This window comes from Anopheles stephensi, chromosome 3, assembly GCF_013141755.1.
Source record: "Anopheles stephensi strain Indian chromosome 3, UCI_ANSTEP_V1.0, whole genome shotgun sequence".
Taxonomy (NCBI): Eukaryota; Metazoa; Arthropoda; class Insecta; order Diptera; family Culicidae; genus Anopheles; species Anopheles stephensi.
Genome location: NC_050203.1, coordinates 79,130,559 through 79,151,533, shown reverse-complemented (window position 1 = coordinate 79,151,533; position 20,975 = coordinate 79,130,559). Strand labels below are relative to the sequence as shown.

Genomic DNA, 20,975 nt, shown 5'->3' with positions numbered 1-20,975 from the left:
CTTGGTCCTGAAGACGAAGGAGATCCATGATCCCAAGAGCGTCACTTAGAAGAGCAACGCAAGGGCAGGAATTGGAACCGCTTTGAAATGAACATGATTGCCGAGCTGGCTCGTTTGCACAGTCGCTTTCGTTCGTTCGTTGTCTTAATGTCAAACAATCAAGTCCATCCGGGAATCATCCACCAAAGCTAGACACACAAGGGTGCTCTCAGCCGAATGCGCTGACCTCTCGATACAAACAGGCATCGCCTTTTGCTAACGAAATCGGGTCCATCTTGCAGGACACTTCTTCTGGAACAACTTCAACGGAAAAAAGCACCCTCATCCCTCCCGTCATGACCCGGCCCAGCTACTTACCGGCGTCGAAATCATGGACGTAGTAACGATTCCGGTGGGAAATATTAGTGCCAACGATGTGCCGCTTCGCCCGCAGGAAAAGGTTATTATTCCCCAGATGGTCGGAATGTCCATGTGTGCTCACGACGTAGTCGATGTCGTCCGGATGCAGCTGATGCTCCTGCAGTCCTACACACGCGCGCGCATCCGTCCGTCCACGAACGCATTTATCATCGTGTGGAAGAGATAGAAGAGGAGAAAAAAAAATACGGTTAGCCAGCAATCGGAGACTCTTGGTGCACGTTTGGCGAGCTCTTCTGGAAGTGTGGAAGTACGTACGAAGCAACACGGAAAAACACTGTCAGACAAGCACAACAATTGGACACCAGAGCACTGACAGATGGTAGCAAACGATGAGAAATGCGATACACTTTGTACAGCTTTTGTGTTGCAGGGCGCTGCTCGCTCCAGCAAAACCTCAAAGACAACTCCGAATCCTTCCTGTCCTGGGCTGTTCGCACTGCTTCCCGCCCCTCCTTCCACATAATTGATCTCCCAGAATCTTTTGATGATGCATCATCATCAAGCGACACACATGACATGCGATCTGGACCAGAGTTCCGCCGGTTGCCGGAAGTGTTTCTTACAAGCTTTGGAAAATGAGACACTGACAGAAAAAAAAAATGCGTATCGTACCACAAATCTTCATTCGGAACGGTCTGGAAAACTCTCCGGGACCGCTCGTATGCTATTGATTTTCTCGCTCTCGCCAAAGTCCACCCTTTCCAGCTTCCGGGGGTTGGAGGCGGGTTTGCCTACCAAGGAGTGGTGGAAGTGGTGCAGGGAGGTTTTATCACCTTCCCGACGGTGAAACCTAGCAACCGTTCGATTATGAACGCACGTGTTTCTTCCCATCCTCCCCCGGTTCGATCCGGGTCTGGCTCCACAAGCCGACACAAGGTGTCGGAGGAGAAGAACAAACAACAAAAGCGCATAAATCGCACAATTGCCGTATCTTGCACGTTCCCACCACCATCTTTGCTCCCGTTGTTCTTTATTACCACCCACCTTGGGGTCGGGGGGGGGGGGGGAGGGAGTGGGAAAGTGAAAGAAAGGGAGACGACATTCCCAAGCAGCGAATGTCTTCGGTGGTCACGTATCCCGTCGGCTCGCAGATTACGGTTCTCGGTTTTTACGGACCTTTTTGGCGTTTGACTGTGTGTGTGTGTGTGTGTGTGCGAAACTGTGTACCGTACAGTTCCACCCTTAACTCCCGTTCCAACCCACCTTTTTGGATGCTGCTTCTGCTGCTGCCTGGCTTATAATAATCAATAACTACATTCATCTCCTGATTCTCCACTTAGTTAAGGGAAAGCCGGACAAAACCCCGGCTCACATTGGTGCTGCAGTTTTCATTCCCTCGGTTCGCACACACCTACAGACGAGGACAACACACAGTTCACCCGTTCACTCACCGAGGCCTTTCCCGTGAGCCTAAAACATCTCCATGCTCCTACACTCGGGTTCGCTTCTTGTGTGTGGTCTCTCACCCATACCACTGCACGGAAGCCGTTTTTCCTTCGCAGTAACACCAACCAAAACAGGCGGACGAACACACTCACGGGGGTCGGGACTTTCGTGAGTGCTTCGGGACGACTAACACCGCATTCCGGAGGCGAAGTACTACTCGTACACACCATCTCAATCCCGATGACCCGATGTTGTGGTTTCATCGTGATGCTCTGGAATCGGTCACGAGGTTTCCTTTCACCTTTTTTCCCCTTTTTCCTTTCTCCCACTTTGTCCCCAACGGGAACCCAATAAACTATAGCCACAGTGGGTGCACCCAGTAGTGGTCCGTTTAAATCTGGATTTTGCCTTTCCGGATTGTGCCCGTAGCAGCGCACCACTACCAGCACTGCTTTATAAGACCTGACCATTCCCAGTAGGATCCAGGTAACACAAAAGCATCTTCACATCTTCCTCATCCCGCTTTTTCCCTACAAACCCCGGCAGCGGTCTGGGAAATGATACGAAAATTGAATGAAGATATAGAAATGAAAAAGCGTAAGCCTTCGTAAATCCTGATAATCGGACATCAAAAGGGATTAGACGATGTCTCGGAGCTGGTAAGTTAATGTTGTTTCTGTACAACTTCTTCACCACCTCGAGTCGACTGGCCCGGTAAGCTGTTTCCCGTCTGTGTTGGTAGCTTCTGCGAGCGGGCGGATATTTTCCTTCGGGCGAGTGCTTGCCGTAAGTATCCGTTCACCGAGCCCGACACACAACACGAATCTGAAACGTAAGACATCAAATTAAAATTATCGATCAAAAAAGGGAAAGCTGCCCCGAAGGACCGACCGGCACCGTTTTATTGGTTGTAACTGACATGCTCCGAAGGGAAAAGGTGCTTCGTTACCGATGGAAGACAAAGTGGATGTTGCAAATTTGCATTCGCCTTACAAAAAGCCCAACTTTTCGGTAGCAATGAGGTTTCCTTCTCGATTCATTGTTGAATTTTTGGTGCTGGTCGAGATTTCCAACCGTTCCACCTTCGCGGCCCATGAATAATGGTGTGGCCAGCCAGCCAGCCAGCCAGCCAGCCAAAGGGGGTGTTCACTTTAACGTCAGTGTAAGAAATATTGCAAAAATATTCATACACGGGTGTGTTTCACTTTAAAGCGTGTATTTAGCTCCCTTTTTTTTTGCTGGTGTCGTTGTTGTTGTTGTGTGTCTACTGTTTACAGCAATATCCACTTTACCGCCATTGTCTGCCGCAAAAGGCTGCAGGGTGGACAGCAGCGTGCTCGAGGGCGATGAATATTCATCAAAATTTCATACTTCTACCACAGAACCAGCCAGCCATACCGGTGCTCATTTTCGCAAAGAATGCCTCCACCGGCTCATCAGCTGCACATTCGATGGGGGGTGGCAGGGTTTATTCGACGCGCGTTAAAAACATTGCCATTCCCCCACGCCGAAGCTGGGAGATTATTCAAATCGACATTGCACATCGCCATTTTGCTTCGTTGGCTGAAAAAGAACGAGAGAGGGAGATAGGGAGAGAGAGGGAGAGATATGTCCTAAATATAATGTGGCAGGGGTTTTCAGATAATTGCACAACAATTACTACCTTTAAGGCAGCATCTCAGATGATATCATAATAGCAGCACATTATTTCATACGGAAAGCACAGCAGCTTTAGAACAGAAGAGTGCGAACAGAGCCCTCATTTTATTGAGGTGAGTCCTCCCGGCAGCTCTCGAGCTCACAACGCATCACTACTCTTAACCCTTAGGCCTTAGGGTCTTTGGCAATGTATGTGTGAAAGAACATAGGAGGTACTATTATACTCGCCATGCTCCGGTGAGCTGGTCATGTCATGCGATTGCAACCAGACAACCCAGCTCATTAAACCTCTTTAGGATGTCCACACAAACATACAAGGCGTGGATGCGTCCCCAAGAATGGCTGGGATATTCGATTGGCAAACGACATGAAGTTCTACTGCTGGACCGGGAATCCGCTGTAGTTCCTGATAGGAAAGTTTCATGTCAGTTGCCCAAAACTAATACAAAAAGTAGCTGAGGTCACTTATTTTGAAACTATCGGTTTTAATTCCCCTTCTCCAGGAAAAACTCTATGAATCCGAAATTATCTCCGATCATCATTGGCCCCAACGTTCATACTCCAGTGAAATCATCTCAAAACCCCTGTAGGTCTTACGGAGCCACAAAAAGATAGCTAAACACACAACATGAATCCACAGCATCAGTGTGTGCAAGTTTCCTGCTCACAGTGTAATGCGCTGATGTATCTAAAAACGGCCTCTCCCCGGTGCCCGGTTAGTACGATACAGATTAGAGACTGGCCGAAACACGAACGAACTTCCCGGCACTGCGGCAGGCAGATTCGTATGCACGGAAAGGACGGAGGGCCGTTGACAGGCAAAACTTCCCGACCGTTTGCTAAAACCACTTTATGAAAACTACCAAACTAAAGTCCGGTGTGGGCCAGTGTGTGCCCGCCCTTACCGGAAGCACCATCCGGTAGAGAGGTTACGCTCCTTCGACCGCTTTCCTCCCACCTACTCTTGTGGAAAGTCGTTCCAGCCAGTTAATTGTGGTAACGTTTCTTCGGTTCGGTGTAGCGCATTCGGATGTGAGCGAGAGCGAGACGGATTGGATGGAAAAGTTTTTCCGCGAGATTCTCCAATCCGATTGTGCGATGTGCAAAAACGGACGCCAACGGAAGGTTAATCCTCGTTTGGCTTGATTGGCATCATTATGAAGTTTGGAGGATGTGGCGCTGGGAGTTGATGTGAGAGACAGAGCGAGAGAGAGAGAGAGTTATTAGGCTTCGGTCAGAATTGACAATCGAAATCGGGGGTCCGCCGGCCCCGGCCGAGCACTGATAGCAAGTGCAAAAAGCGAGCAAAATGCTAAAATAATTTGCTTTCCCTCCGGTCGGTCGGTCGGTCGATTTTAGCTAACTTTCTATCGTTTCCCATTTTCATTTGTGACTCTCGCGAGAGTTTCATCGTTCATTACTGGGTTTTGCTGTTATAAAACTCCCCTTCTGCTATCGAACTTTTATCCCTTATTTACATACCCGACAGCTTTTTTCCGATCTCCCGCTAGTTCCAAATGGTCGAGAATGATTAATGTTCGCGAGCATCCTGTCCCAGTTAGCCCGTTGTGACTTCTCTGCCCGTTTGCTAGTTCGTTCGTTTTGCTTGTTAAATTTATTTTTTCCCCGTTAATTTACGTTTCCATTTCCACCCGAAATGAAATTCATCAATCAAGTTTCCCGTTTTTCCACGTGACTGTTTCTTAATTTCTACAAAACACATCGCAAAGTCAAGCGCAGTTCAAAGCAACAGCGAACGCTCAAAGCCACCTTGCACCGGTGGCTACCGCGATGAGATCAATTTATTTCGCAACTTCACAATCATGCTTCTCGGGCAATGTTTCCCCAGTTTTTTTGTTTCTTGTGTGCCAAAAACATATCGCACAATCAATTCCGTGAACAAAACATCGCTTCCGGTAGCCATCCGGCACAGCTCTTTCCATTCCCCAAAATGGAAATGAAAAAACTTTCTAAATTAGTGTTGCAACAAAAGCAAAAGCAGTGTGCGCGTTTTGTCCGTTCGCTTTTCTTCGCGTTTAAACTACCCACTATACGATAGTCGCACCGGTTTAGCTTGCACCGGGTTTCCCTACTTCCCAATCGCTTTGAGAGTGCGGGGGGTTCCGCAAGACTGTTTCGCGGAAGGTAATACAAAGAATGAGCGCAAAATAAATGAACTGAACGGAATTGTTTTTGAAATATCGTTCAACTTGAATGGTGGTCCGAGCATCCAATCGATGGTGTTTCATAGTTATTGGGTGTGCAGGAAAGTGTGGCAGGGATTTCGTTTTAAAGGACAGTAAAATAAGAATTGAATAGAATTTTGGAACAATGAGAGTCTAACGAACGTGGAGCTAATCGTATCTCCCGTATTGTTGATGGAGCGACCACGCTTTCAAGTATCACCACGACATTCAGCTAGTCATGCTACAGACTGTGGGAATAGTTCGAATACGAGGCACTAGTTCTAAAAGATAGCTTAAAATAAGGAAGGTAATATTTAACCTTATACTTGTACATTTGTTTCGAGAACCTAAACAAATATACGCGAAATCCATCAAATGTCCCTTCTTCTTCATCTTTAACATCCACTTCGCAATCGTTTACTTGATTTTGATGACTTATTTTATGTATACTTACTACAACTTCTCTCCACATAGCGTGAAAAAGTTACTAGCATCAGCATCCATTCGCTTCAAATGAGATTCGATCCGACGATTGTCAGAATGTTAAAATAAACGCTTGACACGGTGCTATAGGGTCACTCAGTACTCGGCCTGCTATATGTCCATATGAATCAAACCTCATTCATATATATTAAGCAGGAGCACATCTTGAGAGACTGAGATCCTAGCTGAGAAATAATTTAGCGTAAAATAGTATACTCTAAAGGAAGCTTACATTTTTATATGTGACAGAGCTGGCCTAATCGTATAATTTTAAATGATTCAATAAAAACGTACCTATTTTGACTTCAATTTCTCCAACGTCCATGATGAGATAACTGTTTACAAAGCAATAAGACTAGCTAGCAGCTTAGAGAACTCTACTTAAATCTTCTTTACTGACAACTCTTTCTTTGCCTAAGGACATCTTAGGTCATGCTTGTCATTTCTGGCTTACTACACTTATTGATACCGCATAGTTGAATAGTCAAGTCCTCACTATGGGGAAACGGCCCAGATGGGATTTGAACCCCGGTCCTGCCGTGTGAAGACCGCTTTAAAATAAGCACTTCCTTAAGTGCAACTCCAAAACAATTCTAAAACATCATTTCAAAAGCAATTGAGACTCATTCAACTTCTGAATCTACAATTGGCTGTAAATAGCATCCCAACTTTCTTGTATCCCCTCAAAGCCGGTTAACCAAAAGTATCGAACGTATTTTGTCTAAATCCACATCCAATAACCATTCCAAAACGGACCTGTCCCGCCCGGCTGATTTTGCCAATATTATTTGCCTACTTTCAACCCCCTCCACACTCATCCATCCAACAAGTAGTACTCCGATTCAAAGCCAAAAACCTTCTCGGCACAAACTTTCTTCCCCAAACCTTCTTCCAAACTGGAGAGAACAGCGAGAAACGAAAAGTAGAAATTGCGGGAAAACGCCAAACCAAAAATTCGCTATCGCGCACTCGTCGTCCTCGGGCAAACAATTTGCCCTCCGGACCGGCGCCACCGGGCTTCCGTTCCCACTGCCTTCACCGTTTCACCGAAAAGGAAAACGCGACGGCAAACCATTCAAATGACCACCGTCATCATCGGTGGCTGGTGGTCGAACCAAACCCCGTGACCCCGTGCGCGCACGTGTGTGTGTGTACGTTGCTGCGGTATGTTTAAGCTAAAAAGCAGTAGCAAAGAAACCCAAACGCACCAAACGCGCAAAACGACAAAAGCTTAATCAAAAGTTCACCAAGCAGCCGTTGGAGGGCAAGCGCTGACTCGAGCTCGGTAGCCTCACTCCGTGTTCCAATGAAGAAACAAGGAAAAACTTGTATGTGTGTGTGTGAAAAGGAGGGGGGTGGAAAACGGGATTCTAAAACTGTACCGTATCAGCGTTTTGTTGCTGGTGAATGTTTCCCGTGTTTGTCGGTTGTTTGGATGACGGTGCTCTGCAGAACTTCTTGCTCGTCATTGCGTGCTTTTCCGATGTTTCACCTCGTTCCGGAAATGTTCGCAAGCTCCCCGGCCCACAGCAAGGCCCCAGTTCGTTTAGTTTGCAACCCTCGTTTGAATGTTTTATTCTGACTGTTCCCTGTGCCTCCCCTTTTCCACCCCCTTCCACCATTCTTTCCCCCGGAACCCAGGAATTCTCACGGAAAGGGCGAATGATTTTCCAACTGTCTTACAACCGTATCTGCCCGCTCGTACTACTTACGATAGTTTTTCGCCTTAAAGACGATGGGAATACACAAAAGCACTCCCCGGCTCTTTTATATCCTTTTTCGCGTCCCACAGCTAGCTTCCCCGCTCTTTCCCTCACCGAGTGACAGTGAATTGATTGGTTTGCGGGAAAACCCTTGGTAACGGTGAAACCGAAACCGTACTTTTCCCATTTTCACTTCGGGAAAAGGTGCCGCCGGTTTCTGATTTGTGAAGTCGTGCACCCCTGGCGTTCCTTTCTTCAAAAGGCAAAACTATTTCAAACAGTTGTGTCTTGCGTAAAAGGAGGATTGTGCGCCCACTCGCTATCAGCAACGAAACATCACTCCGAAGAACATCATCAGCAAAACTTACTCCTTTCAATCGAGCACACACGCGCGCGTGTGTGCATTCGCAAGTGCCACAAATGCTTCGGCGAATCGTTTGTTCTTGTAACGCGCTACCATGCGTCTCCATCGACATCATTACCCGGAGCATAATGTCCTCAGAAAGAAAAGGGTTCTCGAATGGGGCTCCAAAAAAATAGAATATTCTACGCGTGTGTGTGTGTGTGTGCCTGACCCGAGTCAATGGACGTAGTAAAGGCGCACTGGTGGAATATGTGCAAACCCGAACGATATTGAGCCATTGTGTATCGGCCGAAGAGCACATTAAAGTAGCTTCTTCTTCTCGAGTACATCGAGAGCTCGCAACAACAAAAAAACGCAGAAAAACCCTCGAGACCAAACAGATTAAGGAAAGTGGTTATATTTTCCACCATACACACATACTATGATCATACACATGGGGTAGGAGCTTTGGAACCGGTCCAAAGGGAAAGTGAAAATGCTTCTCTCGCACTTGACCCCCACAAGACCCCGGAATGTCTATGTCCGTACAGTGCTTTGCCAAAGAAAAAAAGGAAAACCCTCCCCAAATGGCAATTCGATTCGAAACATTTCCTTCTGCCACCACCGTCGCTACGGTACCGAGTAGAGGTAATGAGCTTTTTTTCCTCCACCATAATCCACGAAAACCGGCCAGCAACGAACCCTCGAATGGGCGTATAAATAAAGCTCCCCCAAAACTCTTAATTTCCGGCCATCTTTTCTTGAGCATGTGAGCTCTTGTGTCCTAAGGGTAGAGTAGAGTATGCTTGAGACAAGATTTCGAGCGTCCCTACCGTTGCTAATACTTACGCTGCAAAAGCAGATCGCCATCCCAAGGTGTCATCGTATCGACGAGAACGTTGCAATCGGGGCCTTTGATCAGGGTGCAGGTGCAGTTGGCCAGCATCGGTGCGTCGGGAGCCGGATTTTCCATCTCGTACCACGAGTAGCCCTCGCTCAGAATGATGATTTCGTTCATAGTTTGCTGGTCTCAAAGCTTCTGGACGCTACCTTTGCGATAGGGTACGGAAAATTGATTATTTTGCCCAGTCGATGGCCTAAGTCATTCAACCGTCCGCCCAAGGAGTGATGCACCAACAGAACAGAACGACGTGACAAACTGAACCGAACGAACTACGGAAAACCGCTTCACTACAACGCACAACGCAAAAACCGAACTAAACGTATCCTTTTGTTTGGTTTGTTTTGTAACTATCTTGCCATCCGGAGGAGTTCCGGAGCACTCCGGAGCCGTTTTTTGGGAGTTTCATCCCAAAAGAAAGCACGGGCGTTTGGGGGAACGATTCCCCAAATTTTACCAACAAGATGACCACGGCAGGAGCGAACCAACGAACCAACGGACCCCAACCAACGGCTCGGAACATCGGACGACGCTAGTGACGACGCGTAGTACGCGTAGCTATTTCCTGCTTCCACTTTCCTCGTCGAAGTTGCAGTGTTGGCTGTCGGGTTTTTCTTCTTTTTTCCACTCACTCAATCACTTAAAGCACAGCGCAAAATTACACAAACGCCACTATTGCCACAACGCGGAAAGCGATTTCCGTTCCAGCTGTTTTGCCTTTCGGGGTTTTTCTGCCCGGCTTTCCTTCTCCATCTTCTGGCTTTATCTTTTGCGCACGCAAAAACACTCACGCCCCGTGTTATACGCCAGCAAAACAATAAAAAAACAACCAACCGATGCACACCCGCTCACACCGAACAGAAACACAGATACACAGACGCGCGCCTCTAGTGGCCACACACACACTCACAGACACACACACGTATTACCCGTTCAGGTTTTCGGTGCGGTGCAATTTTCCCGTACCGCATTAGGGATGGGGGAGTTTTTGCTTTTTCTTCGCAACACCCATCTTCGGACCACTGACACCAGAGCGGGCACACTGTGCCGTGGGAAAAATCGTGACGGGGTCAACGGGCCGCTGCTGCGGCAACAAACAACACGCGTATTAAACACACACACGCACGGCATTTCCGCGTGTCACAGACCGACGACGGGGAAGATTTTTGCTAATGGCCGGTCACGCACATAAACACACGCGCTGGCCCGGTTTGGCTGTGATGGCGGGACACACACACACATTTCTTTGCCATTTTTTTTGCTTCTCCTTCTTCTTCGTCGCAAACGCACCACCAAAACAACAAGCTCTCTTGTTCCGTCCGGGGGTTTCCTTTCCTTTTTCTTTTTTTTTGCTTCCTTACGTGGCACACGTGTTAGCGGAATTCACGAGGTGTGGAAAAGCGTGGAAAAGCTACGCGTACTACGGGTCGTCCAAAAACCGTCGTCCGCTATCCGGCCACGGTTGGCAGACGGTCGCGGTTTCAAGCGGTTCCTTGTTCCGCTCCTGCCGAGTGATCAACCTTGACTGGTAAATGGAAAACGGTGAAAATCGTGTGTCTGTGTTGTGCGCGCCCTTGCCGACGACACCCAGGGCGGGGGACGAGTGGGAGGGAGGAGAGAGAGATAGGGTATCCTGCAGTTCGGCGAAAATTTTCGCCCCGTTGTTTGGCCACCCGCGCGCATTCGTCGTCGTCGTCGTGGTGGTGGTACAAGAAAATCGGTCATCGGAGCATCGGTCGTGCCGAATGCGAGGCTTATCATCGTCGTTCGCCCGCATCGTCGTTGAGCGACTGTGCGGCGCACCGGCGGCCACTCACTGAGTGCCTTCTGCTCGGTGCGCTGCCGTGCGTTACATTGCGGTGGCTGGTGTCTGTGTTCGCACTCAGAGCTTACCTTTCGGACGGTATCGATGCGATGTTTTTCTCAAGCGAAGCTTTTCCCGAACGAACGATTAAGTGATTTTTCAAACGGCAAATCTAAAACGAGGAGCAGGAAAATTCAAAATTAACAATCAGTAAATCATTAAGAGCAATTTAAAATCTCTGTTATATAGTTGAAAACGCAATTCAGTTCTTCAAATATAGAATATTGTGCGATGTTTTACATCTCACTGAAAAGCTCGCTATATTTCTTTACTTTTCTTTTACCTACAAATCGAAAATTTTGCTGCTCATGTAGCTCATGTTGTTAAATGCTGTTTAATTCAAATATCTAAGGTCGACGCATTTGAAATCCACACAGCTGCGCACACCATCCCCACCGCGCTCGACGTCATAATAGCAGCATAAGAAAGCTCAACGGTCTATGCGAAAGAGTGAGCACACTAACGCACGCTTCGGCAACACTAAACATGGGCTGTGACTTCAACGGAGCCGTATTGGGCACAATAAAAGCTCACGGTTGCTGGCTGTGTTGTGTGCAAGTTTGCGGAATTCACTCACAGGGCGACCCGTACATCACGAAACAGTTTAATTTTAGCATGGACTTTAGCTCGAGGTTGTAGAATTGAATTCAGTACTAGTGATGGTGGTGAAGGAGAATCAATTAGGGATAGCTTTCATCTCCAATGGGACAAGCCTAAGCTTATTGAAATATAAAAGCAAAAAAAAGCAGGTTAATGTTAAATCAGCTTAAAATTGCTCTATTTTGATTTTGCTATTAAATTTCCTTTAAGTTAAATACTAATATTGATTGTACTAGATTATGCTAAATGATCTATAGTATTTTAAAAAGAAATGCAGTTCCGAACGAGAAACCACTTGTTTTGATAACGTTTTCGAAATATCACTTGACAAAAATAAAATGTATAACCACGAGAACGAACCATCCATTGGATGTTAAAATAGTCCTTTACAGAAATGAAAACTGTAGTCTGAGATTAAAAAAGAGCCGTTAAATACCGTAATAACAATATCTATATTTAATGTTTTTTATCTCTACAATCTTCAGAGGTCGTATCTCAACTGACCCAATAAACCCTGTGGTGCATTGACATAGCAAGGTTAGTGCCTAAAGTTTAAATTATAAATTATTGCTACTAAAAGAACATTAGAGATTAATTAAGACAGCTACCAATTAACCTCTGTTGATATTGATATCATCTTTTGGATCCTCTTCAATTAAATTTTATAAATGATTTTTTGTCTCTGATTCTAATAATCTCCCATACAAAACCAATGAGAAGAAAAAAAAGCAATTTAACTTCTGACCGCACATTGTAAATAAAATCACTTACATGTGAAATTGCCAAGCAATCCCGAAACCTCCAAAACACATACACCTTGTACACGATTCCCACGTAAACCGCCATCGTCACCGGGTCTAGTCCTTCAAAGCTTCTCCTCTTTTTTTTGGGAGGGTAGGCCGTCCATCATACAGCACGTTTGAAGTTCAACGACAAAAACCAACAAACCCACTCGATTACAACATAACCCCCCCGTCGAACATGTGCCAAGCGTGAGTGTTTACATCGTGCCCTTGTCCCATCCCAGGTTCAACGCGACGCATTGAATATCAATTGGAAAAGACGCACACTGGCACACAGGTGGTTATTACTAACCCTCTTCAAATCGATCGTGTCATGCCGGTCAGGCGGGGACGCTATCTGAAGACGCGCACCAAAGGAGAACAAACTTTTTAATTATAATTTCGCTCCGTTGCACCTGTTGACGCTTTCGTTCGCAAATCGGTCAACGCGCGGCTGACGTACCGCTTGCTGCAGGTGCATTTTTGGGATCATGGCCGTAAGGTGGTGCACGATTATGCCGCCAGCAGTTTGTTTTCTTTCTACCCGTCGTATTATGTGTGTGGAGATGAGGCTCGATTATGGTTATGGTGGTTCACCGGTAATGTGTCAAGCGCGACACAGACAACCCGTGAGTACGTTTACCCCCTACGCAATGGGTCGTCCTCTTCGGAGTGCGCAATCGAGCCTGAACACGTTGGCAAACGGCTGTGCTAATGCCGCATAGAATTAACGTACTGTGAAGGCACGCTTGGCGCTGTGTGTGATGTGCAGCAAAGCGATTGTGCGCTTTCGCAATCGATCGATGCCTCTCCAAAGTGTCCGATTCCGACTCCGAATGGGCTTCTAAAGCCCCGTCGCAGGCCACCTCGCAGGGCTTCATCGCGCAATCCAAGCCCAGCGAAGTATTTCCTGTACGCATTCGCATTGCAGGCTTCCCTCTCGATTTGGTGGCACGCTCGACACGCTCACGTGGTGCTCACGCGCCATGATTATGGTGCCGAGCTTGGAGTGGACAGAACCTTAAGCGGTGCCAACGCATCACCAGCTCGTACCACCAACACCCTATTGCATTATTGCACAACCCGTTTTTTAAGGGGTATGGATCAAGCAAATCGCTTGCACATTGATGTGATCCAACCAGAGTTCCAGACTATCCTCAGCTGACCGTTCGAATTCGCATAGCTACGTCCGTTTTCGCTGCGCTCGTTGTAGAGCGATCCTGAAAAATGAAGATGAACTATTAAGTAACCGGAAATACAATGTGTAACGCCCGATAAAAGATCACTCACGCATTCACACACCGGGACCGGATAGTGGTTGTCGTCGTCAACAAAACTTCGTAATCGGATGCGATCATCACAAAGCCAGCGTCGTTGTCTGGAGCGTGGAGTTGGTCTGTCGTCTCGGGCGCCAAAATATCGGCAAAAATTTCTTCCTTCGAAAGTTGACCAGCAGTAAAAGTCGACCACGATTGAGAAGCACCAGACGGGAGCGAGGTTAGATTACCGTTGCGATAATCCAAACATTGCCAACATTGTGAAGGCAGACGAAAGGGGGATGAAGAAAAAAAAACTGCGTCATCGTCGTGAGAGTGATAATGAACACTCTCCTCTATCTCCTCCATCGTCACACGAGACACGCGCGCGCGCACCGGGACCAGATAATGTATCCCACCAACAACAACAACAACAACTGCCGGCACCGGATTCATCATCAGCAGCAGCAGCAGCAGCAGCAGCAGCAGTGGTATGGCAAGGTGCTGTCACCTGTTACATAAATGTTGATCACTTTCATTTTGCATTTTTTGTTGTTCCCTCGTCTGCCCCGTTTTTTCTTCTTCTTCTTCGCGCGGTGGTGGCGGCACTGGCCCGGTGGCTCGGTCGTCGGGAAGCAAGCGGTAGGTGAAGGGCGAAGCAACGCTTCCCTTCTGGTTTTGGTTATGTTCACTCAGTCAGTAGGTTTGTCTGTCGATTCCATCACCTTCCCCGGTACGTGTGTTGGCTTAGCCTGAAGGCTGAACGCTGAAGATTTATTGTCCGCTCATCCGATGACGGAGTTTAATTGAACTTCACAATATTGAAGGCTTACATTTTAATCATCAAGAATTTTGAACCTCATAAGATATTGTGAGGTTTATTAACGAATAAATAACTGATTGAGTTACAAAAGACGCCAAGAGTCCCTGTCTATTCCATGACCGGGTAGAATATCCGGGGGGATATCTGAGAAGGCAAACTTTATTCTTCTTTTTGTCGTCTTCTACATCTTCTATTTATTCATTTTTCCTTTTTCCTCTTTTTCTTTTTGTTATCTTATTTTTTATAATTTTTTACTCTACTTGAGTTTATAATTATCTTTTCTACTTGTTCTTTTTTCCCTTGTTCTTTCCTGTGTTTTTTCTTTTCTTTTTTAGTTCTTATTTTTCCTATTTTTCTTATTCTTTCTATTTCGTATAATATTTTTTATGTTTTTTTTTCTTTGTCTTCTTTCCTAGACAGTTCTTCGATATTTTTCATCTTTTATCTCTTTCTTTTTGTTAGTATGCTTCTCCCTCTTCATACTTCTATTTTTAACATTTAATCTACTTTCCCTTCTTGTTCTACTTCTTCTATCTTTTGTCGTTTTAGTTATTCTCCATTCTTTCCCTTTCTTATTCTTGTCTGTATTATTTTTCTCATTTTAAGTGAAATTATTTACTTTTTTTGTATTGTATTTCCTTTTTATTTTTAATCTTAAAATTTTCAGTACCTAATTTTATTTATATTTTTATTTCATTTGTTCTACTTTTTCTTCGCCTGGTGCTGACACTACAGAGTGATTTGACCCCCAATTTCCAACTTACTATTATCTGTCTTAGACTATTTTATCACTCCTGTTTCTTCTTCAATATTTGGGACATGTTTCGCAATATTTTTCAACAGCAATGTCGCTCATCAGAGAGTGCTCGAGTCCACGAAGACCATAGGCAACAACCTATTTCACACGATCTGGAGTAAATTTCAATAAGCTGTACCACCAAAACACTGCTGCAAATAATCAATTCAAAAGAAGTAAACAGATTTGTTAACGTGTAACATTACACAACCAACCATGATGACAGCTTTATTGATCCTAAAATCATTCCTGCAACCTTGAAGCCTACCTATTACAAAACCATACCGTGCATTAACGCTGAATACATTAGCAAAACCGTACTACGCGCGTATCCTTCACCCACCAAACCGTAATGCACGTGCAAAAGTGCTAAAGTAAACGATTCGCGCAATTGATCGATCCGGGCCCGGTGGAACGTGCTAAAATGTTTGTCAACTTTTTTTTTTGCTGAACGTCTAAATTATTACAACTTCACCGTGTGGTCTGGTCTGTGCTAGCCATGTCCAGGAAAGGAAATTCGGAAGCTAAACTGCTTCCCAACTGGCGAGAAAGTAGCGTCTCGGCAACGGCAACAAGTTTGCACGTTCATCCTAACGCACGTTAATGGGTAGAGTAAACGCTTGCTGGCGTCATCACTGTGGGGCAGCTGAAGACGGATCCCGGGTGGATTTATTCGATTAAGGTCCGAAGCCATCTTCTCCCTGCTCGTCTTTACCCGGTTGAGCTGCAAAACAAATCGAGCGCTGTCCGGGTGTGAGTGAGTGCATTGTTGCACCATCGATTACGGGTTAGTAGTGATGGCGATAATGTTCACCACGGTGGCTGCTGCGGTGGTGCGGGGGCTACTTAGGAGGCCCTTACAACTTGCCCTGCAAACAACGCCATCAGGCCGGCTTCATTAAGCTTTCCGGTGGGGTGGAAATTAGACCAGGCGCATGTGCTAACGTCGGCATACGCATTACGATACCGTGATTACGGCTTCACGCCGCACTACTGATACAATTTATTTAAAAACTCTTTCGAAAAAAAATGTATCTATGTCAAATAAACAAATCACAAAAAGTGCTCCAAAAGCTACCAAAAGTGGAAAGGTGAAATACAATCTCAAATCACTCTATTTCTTCCCGAACCGTTCGGCAAGGTTCGACACCCCACCGAAAGGTTGTGACCGAGGCGTCCCCGGTACACTGGCCACAGAGTTCCAGAAATCAGAAACTAGCCTAACCGAGACACACACCAGTCACATCCAGTCATCCCCGAAACAGCTCTCGGTGCCCTCACTATTACGCAATTACGTGCCACTCACGCGCTGATTATGACATTTCTAAATCACATAACCTCATCACCTTCCGCTCGATTGAAGGAACGCCTCGGGAAAGAGTGGCTTACCGCCCCTTTCCCCCCCGATACAACAAGTCTCCCTTCGCTCCATCGCTCTTGTCAAGGTGCCATCTAGCGCCGCAAAACCGCCGATCGTTAAGCATGTAGATAAAAGTTCAGCAACACTAGCATCACCACCAGCAGCACTAACAACAGAAGAAGCCAGAAGGACGGCTAAAGCTGCTGACAACACTGCCAGATGAAGGAAAACCTCCCTAAAACAAAAACTGGCCCTCTCAATGTGTGTGTGTGTGTGCCTCTATGGGAAGTGTGCGAAGAGTACCTACCATCAAAAGCAATTACTTGCAGCAGTTGTTAATCTGCTTCTTGTTCGCTTTTCCCCCATTCGTCTCTCTTGCTGGGGTGCCAAGGATTGTTTCGGCCTGTGTACTCCAACCGGCACACCGGGCAGTTTTACTCTTTTTCTTTACGACGGTCTCTACCATCATGCTAAAACACTAGTGACACAGAAAACCGGCACGAACGAGAAACGAACGCCTGGTTATGCGCCTGATCGAGCATACGAGTGCACCGGGACTGGATGCATATGACGAAAGAGGCTACTACGGCAGAGGCTGCTACTGCTGCTGGCTAATAGTGTGAAACGGTGGCGCATCATATGCTTGTGCTTTGTTTATGTTTGAAGCTCTCCTCAGGTGCCCTTTTCCACTTTCGAACACACAAACATTTCCGCTGGCCAAATGGGTACTGAGGTTTTGGTGATTTTACACAGCACACAGATGGCTATTGATGTTTACAGTTTGAATAGTGGGGTCTCTCTATTTTTATTATTGTAAGGTACAGGCAATAACATAATTTTCAGAGAACATAACAGTTTTTTTCAGAACTTCGATTTTTAATAGTTAATAGTTGGTAAGTTTATAAACAAATATAAAAAAAATATCTACAATATGTTAAGAGTAGTGAAAAAATAATTATCAAATATAAAGCTTTCATAAAAGAAAAATAAATTTATAAGAAAAATCAAGCTTGTTAAGGGAAAACATGAATAAATTATTGAGTAACAACCCACAAAAATCCGTTAAAATACAAACCTTCATCACAACCCATTTACACCACATTGAACAATTCCCAATTCACCTCAGTATTCCGCCTTTAAATTATTGCAAACAGACCAACTGAAGCAACCACTTTCCTCGCCTCTATCTCACAGAATTACCCGGATTTTCACATCCGCCAAAAAAAAGGCTCTCCCCTTCCCGGTGCGGCTAATCACGATTTAACAAATTTCTAACAATTTCCTCCACTAATTGGCAAATCATACGACAGGGCGAAAGAAAAGGTGAACTTTCGCACGGGCGAGGAAAAACATTGTCATGATAAGCGAATTATCGTTTTCACGTTCGAGATATAGTGCGCGAGAAAAACATTGCGCACCTGAACTGTGGACCACTGCATTGCATAACGCACCACGATTGTACGTTTTAGTAGTGAAGCCTTTCGAAGAAATCAATCCTAAAACACCCATTCGAAAAACATAATTGATGATACGGTGCATGAAATTATGAAACTGCGTCTATGATAATGCCTGCGTTCCCGGGCATTTAGATTAATGATAGGAAATTTATACTCGGTCACGTGCCGCCACCGTTTCGACCACCCCGTGTGTGCGATGTTAAATTAATCGATACACATTTGCCTGCCCTCAGGGGTCAGCACCAGGCACTAGGAACGGTGCACCCGGTTTGAAACATTCAAAACTATACCCGACCGGTGCGCGATCAGCGTGAATCTGCAAACCGAAAGCATTTCGACGCGCGCGCCTAAACGCCTTGGCGAGGGAACAAAAATCTATTTGTTTTCATATGGTTTCCTTTCCCAAAGGCAATATGATAAAATGAGCGTATCAAGTGGTGAAGGTCGCCCCACACGTTTAACCGGTATAAGCCAGTATCTTATCGTCCAGCATGTCGGTCAATAGAAAATTCTTTTGCTCTTTCACATTTAGCACTGCCAAATCGGACCCGAGGCTTGGAGGAGTCAGCTGATGCAGCAATTATGTCTTTCGCTAATAAACGACAACGACGACTACGACGGCTGGAAAACCCCTTTGCCGTGGAGGGGACCAAAACGAAGAGGACTTGCCCAGGGACACGGGATTCGAGAGAAACTACCAGAAGACCTTGGTGGGCGCCATCCGAAAAAAGCCAACCGCATAAACTCCTTCCTTCGAGGTCAAGTTTGACGACGATGATACGGTGTGCTGCTGATGCATTCCAACAACCCGGCCGTCTGCCACGCGTCCACCGCCACACAAAACCATATCCAAAGCTACAAAATCAGCACACAATGTCCGTTAGGTAGCTAGGCAAGTGAATGTGTATGTGTGTGTGTCTGTGTGTGCGAAGAGCTTAAGATGCGCCACTCTGAATGCTGAAGCTTTCAGCACGACAAAACACGACGAACTTGGACGGCCTTCCAGTCCACAGTCCAGTCCGGATTCCTCACCGAAACCCCATCATCATCATCATCGCCTTTGTCCCTGCGTGCTAATGTGGCCGGGTTGCGCAACGGCAGCTTAATTATTAATTTTGTGCACACCCGGGCGCACGCACGCACGCACACAGCAACAACAGGTGGGCCCGTCCCTCTAGTGGGACTGGTTTTTGTTTTAACGTTAAACGTTGGTTCCGGTTGACACATTTACACGGGGAACCAACGGCGTAAAGGATTCGCTACCCGTACATTTGAGGCTTTCCTACGCTAGTGATCAAATTTTACAACCGTTCAGGTTGATAAAATGTAAACAGAGGGAGAAGTTTTTCGTTAGAACATAATATTCCACCAGTCTATTAGCAACACAATCTGCTATTCAAATGTATTTAAGAATATTAAAATATGAATTCTAATCGTTCAGAATTTTTGGATGCTAAATGGATGATGGGCTTACCGGTGCTTTAAGCTGCCATGACGACGACGACGACGACAACGACGACTGCACAAACAACGGTATCGCACAGTTCACGGTCACACACTGGCTTCACGTACTATTGATCCACAGCACAGCAATAATTTCACAACTTGAGATAACTCTGCCGAACAAACTGGGAGCACCCAGTGAAAACATTTCAGTGCCAGAACGACATCCTCCCGCCTTAAACAATGCATAATTATTATATTGTTCTAAAAAGCCGGCAACCTTAGCACAGGATTAACCATCGAACAATAGTCATTAAATAAGTAGTGTGGAAAAAATATTCCGACCGGATGCTGGTGGACGTGCCATTCCATAAACTTGGATCATGGTTGGCTTTAGACGACCTAAACCATGCGATCGCATAAGTTAGCTCCCGATTAGTAGCTTTCAATTCATGGACACATTCGTTTTTCACTAAAAAGATCATAAAATAAAGGCAAAAGATTAGCTTCTATATTTGGATAAAAATAGAACTACGTAATATGAGCCGAGACGGAAGAAATATTTTTTAAACAGTAACTAAAACTAGGGGCTAACTTATGCGATCTAAGGGGCTAAACACCCGAAACAACATTTTAACTTATTTAAGAAATGATCAAATTGAGGTTCGTCGCTTGTTGCCTTGTACAAGAGGAATCTTTTGATAATAATATCCTCTTAGTATAAAACTGATCGATAAACACTGAGCAAATCTTTGAAGGTCGCAAAAAAAGACATTACTTGCGATCTTTTTTTAATTATTTATGTAAACAAACCGCAACATTTTATTGTTGTTTCATCAGAAGCATTGAAGAGGCAACCAAATCGAGGTTCGTCGCTGTGGAAATCTTTTTGATATTATGCTATCAGCACAAAGCGCAACAAGGACCACAGAATGATTTATCGATGGTAAATCGGCGCATAGCTAATTTATTGTTGTGAGTAAACAAATTTTAAAATTAAATGACAACACTAATATATTTAAAAGCAACGAAACATGGGATGATATAAGAAACGATAAACTCAAGGTTCGTCGCTTGCCTGATTAGCGGAAATCCTTCGATTTTATTCCACTGGCATAAAGCTCGAAATTGACCGGTGATTCATTGTCGCAAAAAAGCTTCTTATAAAGTACAACAAAAAAATCGTTCTACCATTCTGTTGGAAATGCCAATGGTCGACCAAAATCCCCCATTTTTCAGCATGACGCCACCACCAGCGTTCGTCACACGGATGCGCAGGTAGGTTGCTTTTTCTTCCCGACGTTTTTGTTTGTTACTCGAATTCTTACCTATGCAAATGAAAATCACTCACAATCGCGCACAACGAAACGAAACACACATACACACAGCCTTGGCAGCTCGGCACTGTTTGCTCACGATCGATCGAACGCACGATCGTTCGTTCGTGGCTGGACCGGGGGTGCTTTGAAACTGCATCAGCAGCCCTCTACTGCGCGCGAGCACCCTCTCAAGA

General features: G+C 45.6%; 1 protein-coding gene across 5 annotated transcripts in view; it reads right to left on the bottom strand.

The window, feature by feature from the left end:
- The window catches only part of LOC118514708 (metallo-beta-lactamase domain-containing protein 1), a 92,382-nt gene that overhangs the window by 53,106 nt on the left and 18,301 nt on the right, over positions 1-20,975 (bottom strand). The window contains exons 1-4 of one of the 5 annotated variants that reach the window (XM_036061785.1): positions 19,494-19,634; positions 10,975-11,057; positions 9,030-9,226; positions 358-525 (exon numbers count right to left, since the gene is read on the bottom strand). In XM_036061785.1, the coding sequence (XP_035917678.1) occupies positions 358-525; positions 9,030-9,198 (337 nt within the window). In that variant the 5' untranslated portion in view covers positions 9,199-9,226; positions 10,975-11,057; positions 19,494-19,634. Of the gene's footprint in view, positions 1-357; positions 526-9,029; positions 10,634-10,974; positions 11,058-19,493; positions 19,635-20,975 lie in introns of those variants that run through there. The other 4 variants (XM_036061784.1, XM_036061781.1, XM_036061783.1 and 1 more) reach the window with 4 other exon arrangements.